General features: G+C 44.8%; 3 protein-coding genes across 5 annotated transcripts; all 3 read left to right on the top strand.

Moving 5' to 3' along the window:
* Nucleotides 1-446: 446 nt before the first annotated feature.
* Nucleotides 447-1577, top strand: H257_18711 (hypothetical protein). Of its 3 annotated transcripts, XM_009847830.1 has the most exons (3): nucleotides 447-720; nucleotides 768-1163; nucleotides 1266-1577. In XM_009847830.1, the coding sequence occupies exons 2-3, from the start codon at nucleotides 1103-1105 to the stop codon at nucleotides 1562-1564; spliced, it is 360 nt and encodes a 119-aa protein (XP_009846132.1). In that variant the 5' UTR covers nucleotides 447-720; nucleotides 768-1102; the 3' UTR covers nucleotides 1565-1577. The 3 variants fall into 3 exon arrangements, with proteins under 3 accessions (XP_009846132.1, XP_009846130.1, XP_009846131.1); XM_009847828.1 differs by having other exon boundaries at nucleotides 768-1577; XM_009847829.1 differs by having other exon boundaries at nucleotides 447-1163.
* Nucleotides 1578-4425: 2848 nt separating this feature from the next.
* Nucleotides 4426-5484, top strand: H257_18710 (hypothetical protein; the record flags this gene model as incomplete). The annotated part of the gene is made up of 2 exons (XM_009847827.1): nucleotides 4426-4555; nucleotides 4670-5484. The coding sequence occupies 2 exons, from the start codon at nucleotides 4426-4428 to the stop codon at nucleotides 5482-5484; spliced, it is 945 nt and encodes a 314-aa protein (XP_009846129.1).
* Nucleotides 5485-6137: 653 nt separating this feature from the next.
* Nucleotides 6138-7319, top strand: H257_18709 (hypothetical protein; the record flags this gene model as incomplete). The annotated part of the gene is made up of 2 exons (XM_009847826.1): nucleotides 6138-7110; nucleotides 7213-7319. The coding sequence occupies 2 exons, from the start codon at nucleotides 6138-6140 to the stop codon at nucleotides 7317-7319; spliced, it is 1080 nt and encodes a 359-aa protein (XP_009846128.1).
* Nucleotides 7320-11086: the final 3767 nt, after the last annotated feature.

Here is an 11086-nt window from a genome sequence, read left to right as displayed (position 1 = left end):
TTTTCAAACTGCCAAAATTTGATAGCCCTCGACGGTAGTCGTTATATGGCCGTTATTTATCCTCGTTTGCTTACATTAGATTTTATAGGTGCAGATCTCAAAGATCTGATGAATTCGAAAGGTGTCCTCTTGCTTGCTACGGCGAAGAATCCAAACAACCATCTTCTTATTCTTGGTACGTTTACAGTACCTGTTAGTTCTAAAACTCTGGTTAATATCAATTAGGGATTGCTGTCGTTCCTGTTGAAAACGGCGATCATTGGGCCTGAAAGATGCTGGAGTACTGATTCCTACCACAGTAATCGTTTCGGATCGCCTGAAAGGTTATAGAACTTTACGTCCAGATATTCTACAACTTCTCTATATACACAAATATATATATATTTGGAATATTCTAGAGTTTCTAAAACTTATTTACAAGTGTATATATTTGGAATATTCTGGACATCTAGAACTGTCCTCAAGTGCTTGAGTCTCTATGCGTTTCAAGGAGTCTGACGTATATGTCCTCGATAACTAGGGCTGACGAATGCCTGCATCGCTGAGTGCCCCGATGTTCCACACAGATACTGCATGCGCCACATTGTGGCCAACATCAACACATCGCTTGGTCGCCACTTATCTAGCCCCGAAGAAGCCCTGGTGTATACACACTGGCACGCTCTGACAGCCACGACACGTTTGTGTGGAACTTGGAAAAGCTAACATCGATGAGCTCAGGTACGCAAAGACACATTTACCTATGCTATTATATCCTCTATCCATAGTTGTTGCTGTATACCTATCGCATATCCCTCTGAAGAATTGGGTGACCTATGCATTCCCCAGACCAACGTTTGGCAACGTCACATCCAACATGAGCGAATCGGTAAACCAATGGTTGGGAACCGAGCTACGTAGCACAGATGCTGCGATGCTCCACTTCCGATAGATGCACCATTAGTTGCATATCTAGTTTGTCTAGCGTATCTAGGTAAACTAGACATCTAGATACATCTAAGTGTATCCAGATCTTCTAGAGTATACTAGTATCATCTATATATTTTAGTACTACAACTAACAGTTATGTAGATCAAAAAGTGTAAGCAGGCCTGACGACTCAATGACACCTGTTCACCTCAAGTTGTACCAGACGTTGTTAACAAAAGTCGCGAAATATATCGGTATTAACTATTCGCAATATATTGATGTTTGCGAGCCGGGGAGATCGTTTTTGGCATTTTTCTTCGATCCAACTTCGACAACTACCCACGTTTGGCGCTTAGTCGACCTGGAAGCAAAAACATGTCAGTGCTGCACTTGGTTTGACACAAGGAAACCTTGTATCCATGCCACCAGATGCTACAACGCTATTCATCAGGATCCAATGCTATTCTTCGACGACGTGTACTCAACGAAGCGCTTCAAGCTGCTCTACGCGGCCCATGTCGTACCAGTTCAGCCACAAGACCTTGACAGCGATCCTTTATCAAGAGCACCTGATGTTTGTCGACTCGACTTGAACCCTTCGAAGCCAGGTCCGAAAACGAGACGGCGAAAACGATCGAATGGGATGCGTAATTAGCATAATGGTGGACGTTATATATTTTTTATATTTATATTGTTATTACATTCACATACATCTAGATTACCTATCTATATATAATATCTATTGAGGATAAAATATTGCCACATAAGAATTGCTGAGGACCACATAGGAATTGCTGAGAGCCACATAAGAATTGCTGAAGCGCACATAGTTATTGCTGAAGGACACTTGAAATTTGCTGAATTGAATATAGAGTATGGTACACAACGAGATCCTCTTCGCCAGGCAGTGCGTTATGAGAATTTCTGGACACATGTGACTATTATCAATGTGATTGCTTATTAACAGTACCCCTGTAAACTCACGTGTGGACTCACATGTGGAGGGAAATCACGAAATACCTTCAGCTTATCGACGCCCGTATGACCAACCACTGATTGATGGCATGAAGCGGACGCGAATCAGGATGTAGTGAACTGTACTGCATGCTACCAGACTCCCACAGCAACTTTGCCGGCTTGTGGCGTAGACTGCACACCTACCCTACGCCAAAAGCCGGCAAAGTTCCACATATATCGTGCTTCTGTAAAAGACATATTCTATAGTCGTGATTTATGTACTGCCTAGATATAGAACGAACCTTGCTTGCGGTACTAACGGATGGCTGAATGCACAAGGCGATCGATCACTTACATACCCATGGACCCACTGAGCAGTGTGTGTGAGGTGGCAAATTAAAGAATGACGACATTGAAATATGTGGTTGATCATGACATATACTTTAAGTAATATTTATTCAAACAAAACGCAGTATTTCTGGAAGATGATAGGGTTGAACATGAGCATGTTGCCTCGTATTGCCTGACTGATGTACTTCGAAGTACTAAAATAACTAGCCTTGCTTTGCAGATACCTTATTCACAACTAATAGAATGATAATGAGAGGAGCTCATGCAGCATAGTAGAGGCTTTGCCCGTCGTTGTTGCTCGCATCAACGACGGGCAAATCCATTTCTGCTAGTAAGGCAAGACTAGCATTCGAGAGTCCTGAATCATGCCAGCAGTTGAGCTAGCAATTTGATGTAGCCCTTTGATATTCCTTTGTACTAGTATGCGTTATGTGTGTTCGTTACATTGAAGATTTGTATACTCTTGGAGTAGCAAATTGAAAAAAACTACCCAACAGTTACTAAATAAGTTTCATGTGTGTTTCTGAGGAACGAAACCGTATAACCAATGTTCCCAAATGAACTTCATACTATTGCAATATTTTATACTTTCGTTGTAGCAAATTACAAAATACTACCTGGTCGTTTCACAAACTGCGAACAACTAAGCACAACGCAACCCAGAGTAATTGATTCTCCATAATTATTCAGCTACTCGCGGGGTACACATATACTGTAGCTTGCTTACTTCCGGCAGGCATATCCTCCACACATACTACACTACAGAACTGCCTCTGGCCAGCGCAACGAGCCATTGTGCTGCCACAGATTCACTCTACAGCCTGAGTTATCGGCATAATTCTTGTGGCCCCATGGAGCTATTCATTTTGAGCACTTATGGGCAGACATAGACTTCACATATATATCTCATTACAGAACTACCTCTGACCAGTTGAACGAGCTATTGTGCTGCCTCAGATTAACTCTCGAGCCAGAGTTATTGACTGTACGTTCATTCCTATCATATGCATTTGTATTCTACTGTATGCCTTGCCACCATCCGATTATTGATTACCCCGGACTACGCAGTGTACGTACCAACGATTCAGATGTAATACAATTCCCTTTTTAAGTACCTTGAAGCGCAGTCGCATCACTCGAGATTCTACCTCAACCCATGAGTTGACAGGTGGCGTCTGTTCTGTGGTTTTCAGCAAAATTTATGTGGCAGGAATGTGAACTCATATCAATTACATACAGTATTTCTAGATAATCTAGAGCAACTGGTACATTCAGTATTTCAAGATAATCTAGAGCTTCTTGTACTGTACATTCACTATATCTAGATAATCTAGATAATTTACATTCTCTTGTTCTAATCCTAGTTGAATACTCGCATTTGAATAAAGTATGGTAACACGCCAGGCCCTGAAAACTCAGAAGTGTGAAATTAAATCCAAAGAAACTTTAATTTGATCAAAGTATCTAAACGCGCAGGGCCCTGGCAATTCAAATGTTTGAAATCAACACAACAGGGAAAGCACTTCTACGTCAATTGCTTAGCCATTCTTCCCAGGCGACGTCCACGCTTCGCCGCCGCCGCTGCTTCCTTAACTGCTTCTACCCCCGCAACATCAGACGACATCGCTCACCAGAAGTTGCCGGTGTGCCCGTCCCGGATGGCGCCAATTCTTGCGTCGACATATCATCGGGCACATTCTAGTCGATCTCCACAGCGGAGACTTGATCTTCGTGATGTGTTTGGACGGCGTTCAGACGACTTGACTGTACTGGAGTGGAGCTCCACCGCGGCGTTCACGATGCAGCCCCACGGTTGACGAATGTTGCGATGTTCCGGGAAGTGGCAATGCTTGGCTTTCACGTGGTTTGGGAAGTTTGAGTACCACGTGATCAAGCCACATCCCGGTACCATGCACTTGATCTTGTCCTTCGACGTCATTGCAAAGTGATAATTGAATGGTTTGGGCCGCGCTGGAAATTTTTATTACTCTACTGATCTATGCAAGGAGTATGTGCATCCGGTCGATTATCCGATATTTCTAATTCCCCCCAAAACAGGTATGTTTCGATCTAAAAATACCCGTAACTCAGTCATTCATTATCCGATTGAGCTCAAATCAAGCGCAAACGACTCGTCTCGTTGCGTAGATATTGCCAGCACCCCGCAGAACCCCGGATTTCTGGAAGTGGAGTTTCCGATCATACATAATGACGCGCTCCACGTCCAAACACGACCTGCCCAATGATAAACGGCTATGTCTGTACCACGAGCTCTTGGTACACAAGGTAGACGGCCGCCTACCTAAGGGCAAGGCAAAGGAGCTTCTGGAGCAATATGGTATCTCAAGGCAGACCTTGTCCAAGATCTAGAGACGAGGACAGAGGACGAAGACACAAAATGGTATCGCAAACGTGGCACTGAAGAAAAAAGGCCGTTGTGGACGACGCCCAGCCCGCACCATGTTTGACATCGAGACAGCCATCAAGAAGGTCCCTCCGGTCCTTCGACGCACTTTTGAGTCCTTGGCGGTGTCTAGCGGCATTCCAAGAACTACCCTTTGGCGGATCCTTCAGACAAAGAAGCTTCAGCGTCGTACTAGCCGCCTGAAGCCCATGGTCACAGATCAGTACAAGGCTGACCGTGTTGCATTTGCCCGATCGTTCGTTCAAGAAACGGCGAACAACGATATGGTCTGGCACGAAATGTGCGATTGTGTGCATATCGACGAGAAGTGGTTCTATCTCACGGAAGTCAATCGGCGGTACTACTACCTCTGGCACGACGAAGCAACGCCGGTACGCAAGTGCAAGCCCAAGCGACACATCATCAAGGTGATGTTTCTGGCGGCAGTGGCACGACCGCGTTTCGACCACGCACGCAAGACGATGTGGGACGGTAAGGTTGGGATGTGGCCTTTTGTTTCCGTGCTCCCAGCGCAGCGGAGCAGCAAGAATCGGGCGCGTGGTACATTGATTACCACCCCAATTGTCGTGACGAAGCCTTTGTACCGCCAGTACCTCTTGGATCACGTCATTCCAACCATCAAGCAAGCCTGGCCAGGCCCTCGAGCTCACCCGATCTACATTCAGCAAGACAACGCGCGCCCCCACGTCGAAGTAGATGACGCCGCTGTGACAGCCGCTGGCTGTTCGGATGGTTGGAAGATTCAGCTTGTTGCCCAGCCAGCCATGAGTCCGGACTTCAATGTCCTCGACCTAGGCTTCTGCACACTTGTTCAAGATTTGAACCACGGGGATAATGAATGAGCTGCATGATATCATGCTGATTCACGTCGTACAATTTTGTTTTTGAATAAAATTACTATTTTTCGGAATACAGAGTATACAAAAGCTAAGGCTAAATATAGGCAAAGCCGAATGTCTCCACCTTTACGGAATAGAGGAAGTATCAACTTCGTTAGCTAGCTAAGAAAGTACATGACATTGACATCGACTATCTCTCTGACGGCTTGTCTACGAGCGGTGCAATAAGTGTAGATATTGCAAACTTATTTGCACGCTATCGTTCAATGCTAGAAATATGGCGATTGCAACATTAGGCCCCAAAATCAGTCACTCGTGTCTTGAGCAAAAACTGTGCTATTTACAATATCGAGGTACTTCTATCCGAAATAGTGTTCATGATAATTAGATAGTGTCTGAAGTGCAAATATCCTGATATTTGGTTTTAGACCGCCAAATTTCCAAATTACAGCCAAACCTATTCAGGAAGCACCATGCTGATCAAAATATGTACATTATTCGAAATAACTCGACTTCTTACGACTTTTCATGGTCACCAAAAACTCTCAATTCCCTTTGGCTGCCGCCAAATTTCCAACATTCGGCGCGATTGCTTGCACGCCAAACGATGCATATCGTGCTGCAGACCACACATTCCAATTTCAACTATCTATCAAATGGTTCTCAACGTCACCGCCATGATCGGCCGCCTTCAAGACCGCGCTGTGTCGGACGAAGTGTTCCTCCAGGAATGCTTGAACCAGTACGGACATGCTACGGAGCGCCTCAACGACACCTGTGACTCATCGAGCCCCATCATCGACCACGTCCTTCAAGAGTCTGGTGACGAAGGCTTCCGTGTCATTACGAACTTCACTGCAGCCGAATTTCAAGTCCTGTGGGATATCATCCAGGTGCAGTTGACAGCAAGGTGGACGGGAGGTCGTGGATCAAAGTGCAAGACAAGCCCAAAGGACGCGCTGTTCATGACCCTCACCGTACTGAAGCACTACCAAGCATGGGAGAAGCACGCCATCGACTTCGGCTTCAAGGCGCCTACATTTCAAAAGATGGTGCTTCGAGTAATCGACGTCGTCGAGCCCGTGTTTTCGAGACATTTCGTCCGCACCCCGACTATGTCAGAGCTGCGAGTCAAGAACAAGTTGTTCGATAACTATCCTTACGCGATGTATGCTACCGATGTCAAGTTTCAGCCCATGGAACGACCAGGCGGACGTCACGGCGAAGCAAAGGTGTATTTCAGCGGCAAACACAAGATCTACGGGTTGAAGATCGAGGCGTCCGTGTCACCCGAAGGATTGATGGTCGACATGAGCAACTACGAGCTTGGTTCCGTTGCTGACTTGACCATTTTGAACAGCCGCTTGGCCGTTCACCGTCAAGCGCTAAAGAAGTCCGACGAAGAACTGAACATCGAAGACCACGACGAGCAGGCAGGAACTCACGGTTCCATGTGGGCGTTTTTAGTTGACAAGGGGTACTACGACGTGATGACAGACTTGCGAGGTGTGCATCCAAAGAAGAACCCACCAAGAGGCCTACTGGAACGCGACGACGTTGAGCGGAACCGTCAAGTGTCGGCTGACCGCGTGCTTGTGGAAAACGTTTTTGGCCGTGTCTGCTTGTATCGTATGCAAATTTTACGTGGGGGCACAAGTGTTTCGACAATATCCAACGCATGACGTTTGCATTGACAAACTATCATGTGTCCCTCCTCCCATTGTGAGCCAGCGACCAAGACTCTTACCAAGCCGTGTTGGCGAGGTATGAATCGATGGCTCATTCGAATGCGTCGCGACGAGCTGAAGTGCAGCGCCAGTCGCGTTCCCGTCGGGTAGAAAGATTTGCGGTCAGCCGCAGCAGATACAGCCGCCATTCAATGCGTGGTTTGTTTTCCCCCAATTCGTAGCAAAGCCCATAAGTTTAGTGTTACTGTCGAGGCCAAGCATTTTTTATGATACGATTTTGTATATAAACGATTATGTTCAAAAAAGAGTTTTGTCGCACTGCCGTAAGGCCCCATGCTATCTTTCACCCCTCACACTCAAAGTGCTACTTGCAATAGTCACCCAGCATTTCACCAGGTTATCCACTGCACCACAATATAATCGCGGAGGTATCCTCAGACTGAAAGTGATTTCTAAATCGTGCTACCGGTCATTGTAATCGGTCCCGAGTTCAATCCCAGCTCAAGACCAGTTATATTTTGAGGCTAGTTGCTAATATCCAAATCACTTCACAAAAAGTTATTTATGGTAGTATTTAGGAAATCTAGCGGTCTTTTGGAAATTCTTCGATTTTTAATCTGTTCAGCGGATATTGTAAAGTTAATGAGTGTCCGACAAAAATAAGCCCGATTTCGTGTGGTACCTAGTTATATCCTGCCCCGTCACTATTCTCATGAAACACCTTGCAAACTGGTTTTGCAGCCTATTGTAGCATGAGTGATGTGTCCTCAAAGCAACAAAAAAGCAAATATAACCTACTTTGTAAGTAAATTACTCATGAATTTAGCTCGTAGCGACCGCTATGATACGTCATTATGTAGAGATAATGCCTTTGAACACGCAGATTGAGTCTCGGGCTGGTCGGTTTACATTGGCTCATGTTGTGTGGCATAGAAAGTTCCTGTGTCAAATATAACATCAGAGTTGACCAACTTTGTTAGCCATATTTGCTTCCAAATATAACATCACAACACATCATTTTCATGTGTTATTTTTAGAAATTCTATTCACGCCATGATAAAAATAATGAAACGGTTACTTTGATCGAAGAATAGTGCGCTTCCATGGAGCAAAGTTGACGACCAAATCACCAGCAAAGATGCGACGACGAAAGTTTCTGTCAACCAGGTGAGAACTGATCCGATCGTGTAACATTGCGATTACAGGCGTCAGCTCCATCAAGTTCGCTGTAAGAGTACTTTGACACCAACGCGGATATCTTCCATGGGTACTACATTTATGGAGACCCGGCCTATCCAATTTCAAAGTGGATAATTTCTTGGCTACAGAGGAAACAACTTGGATGAGCCCAAGCTGCTTTTCAACGCCTCCATGAGTCGTGTGTGCCAAGGTGTAGAATGGAACTTTGGACGTATGAAAACATTGTGGGGTTTTATCACCTACAAGATGCAACACAAAATCATGCTGTCGAATGTTGGAAGTGTTGTCCTTGTCGCCATGTTTATGACCAAATAGACCTCTTGTTCACTTACAAATCTCTTGAATTGCAACTGTTGCTACTACGGTGGGAATCAAATATCGTCCTACTTTGATATACGACCACCAACTCTAAATGAGTACTACTGTAGTATCTAACATCGGAGTAATTACAAAGTGTTAATTGTGTACTGTTGTGTATAAAATTTACTTTGTACCATCAATTACAGGTTTCAACAGGTTTAGACAATTTTTCACTCTCTAGTGTCAATTGGTGTCTCTCTAGTGTCAATTGGTGTTCACGTTCAGCCTTTCTTTCATCAAGATCCAACTCACGTCATTTCAAATCCGATTCGTACATAAACCGATCGAATTCCAGTTGGTTCTCGCGACTTGCCAATTCCTTCTCGTTGTCAGCCTCAATCACAGGCGTTTGTCGGTGAGGGCCATGTCGATTCGGTTGGTATCCGGGATTGGGATGGGTGCCGATACAAACGGCACATTCTATGATGCTCGTCACCTATAAACTACCAACTTTTCACGAAATTTTCTGACTTCTATTTCATATTCAGTACTCAAATTTTCAGCAAATTGAGACGTAGAATCGACAGATCTCAATGTGGTGAAGAAATTCTACGTCTCAGATTCAAATTTGGTGATGAATTGGTCCAGAAATAGATATTTAACCTATCGGTATTTTACATGGGCGCTTGGTTATTTGGCCATAGAAGTGGCCGCTGAGATGTATCTTGATTTTTGTATGTGACATTTATCCGTATATAATATCCGGAGGCAGTTGGGACCTTTCACCTCCCACTGTAGTGATAAAACGCATGAAATCGGTATTTAACGTATTTTGTTTTTGGGTTTAACTACATTAATTGTACGTTAAATAGTAAAACCTCCACACTTATATTGGCCAGTTGGAAGTTTTTAGATGACGTGCATCATATGGGAAGAATAACTAGGTTTGGCAGGTTTCCCATAGAATAATTATGTTTTAGAGGTTTGAGATCTGGGAATGGGACGTTTGCGAAACCTCTCTAATATGACCACTTCTCTCATCCTCCTGTTGTTGATGAACGGTGCATTACTACTTCATTAACCAGAAAAAGCAAGGTGAAATAGGCAATTTTGTATGCTGCGCAAGGTGAACCACCTTGCGAATTCCATAAATAATTCTGAAATTGTACAGATTCAATTAAATATATCTTCAAGTTTGTATTGGTGATTTTTATTTTTCATGTGCCTGTCTCTTTTTGGAATTCGCAAGGCAGGTCACCTTGCGAATTCAAAATTGTCCAATTTGTCCAATCAGATGCCGTGAAATCACGAAAATCGCTGCGTAGATTCATCACACCCTGTTGCGATATATTCTACTCATGTGATGGCGGTTGATGCAAGGAGCATTGAGATAATTAATTATGTAGGCTGTGTATGAGAGCAAGATCATTCGATGTGGTATCCCGGACTCGGTCAATTCGAACAGGTCTATACTTCAGTAACATCACCACTTGCCTGTTAAACCAATGAATGTGGTCTTCCCTCATTCCACCATCAGTCTGTGTCGGTGCCGTACACCTTCCTACTGGAGTAGTCACGTGGTTGCGCGGGCGGGTGGCGTAAGACGTCTTGCGCCACCGCGTTGGCCCACCAGAGCCGTCACGGCATTGCGACCCAACCGAGGCCACAACATAATTTTAGCTGTAAGGGGAGAACCAAATTGGATATAGCCCGAGTGCACTCATCAGTGCACAAGTCTCTCGAGCAGCATCACACAAAGCTCTACAAAATTCAAACAGTTCAAAATTGTAACCTCTTCTGCCAGTATTATAGCCAATCGTGTGTAAGAAGCAAGGTATGATGGACTCTGATTGGATATTAAAAAGGAGCAAAGTGGCTCACCGCGCGTGCGAATTCCATAAAAAGCATCCCCACTCGCTAAAACTCCAAACTGTATTTTTTCAGTCAGCTTTTAGCGTTTAATTCTCCCACCGCGGGAGTCTAAATTCTAGCGTCGACGCTATCCGGCGCGCTAAAGTCAGATTATTCGTCAGATTTGACCGATTGGTTAGAGTTCTGGCCAGCATACAATCAGCAATACATTTTCATGGGCATACAATTCCCAACACGTTTAGTATTACCTGGTTGCAATGGCATGACGCCATGTCGGCCAAGTACAGGTGTGTGTCCTCGCGGCCCCACATAGCGCAAAGCGCCGCTCAACGCTAAGTTAGAGTGAGTCCATGAGTCCTATCTTGTATAACTCATCGACGCGACTGCATGTGACGTTTGTATGGTGAAGGATGACTGTCAGCATTCGCCATGGCGGCAGTCGTCCTTCGGCATGTGCCAACCTCGCCGACCGACGATGTTAACATTATTGCGATTCTTGTAGGAAGCACACTAAAAGTTGGCGCCTGAACAGATGCAAGGACGAC

Source organism: Aphanomyces astaci (assembly GCF_000520075.1).
Source record: "Aphanomyces astaci strain APO3 unplaced genomic scaffold supercont1.204, whole genome shotgun sequence".
Taxonomy (NCBI): Eukaryota; Oomycota; class Saprolegniomycetes; order Saprolegniales; family Verrucalvaceae; genus Aphanomyces; species Aphanomyces astaci.
This window is presented reverse-complemented; position numbering and strand designations above follow the sequence as displayed.

Bases quoted from the DNA above. Each gene is read 5' to 3' on its own strand.
- H257_18711 (XM_009847828.1), top strand. From the start codon at position 1,103: ATGACACCTGTTCACCTCAAGTTGTACCAGACGTTGTTAACAAAAGTC.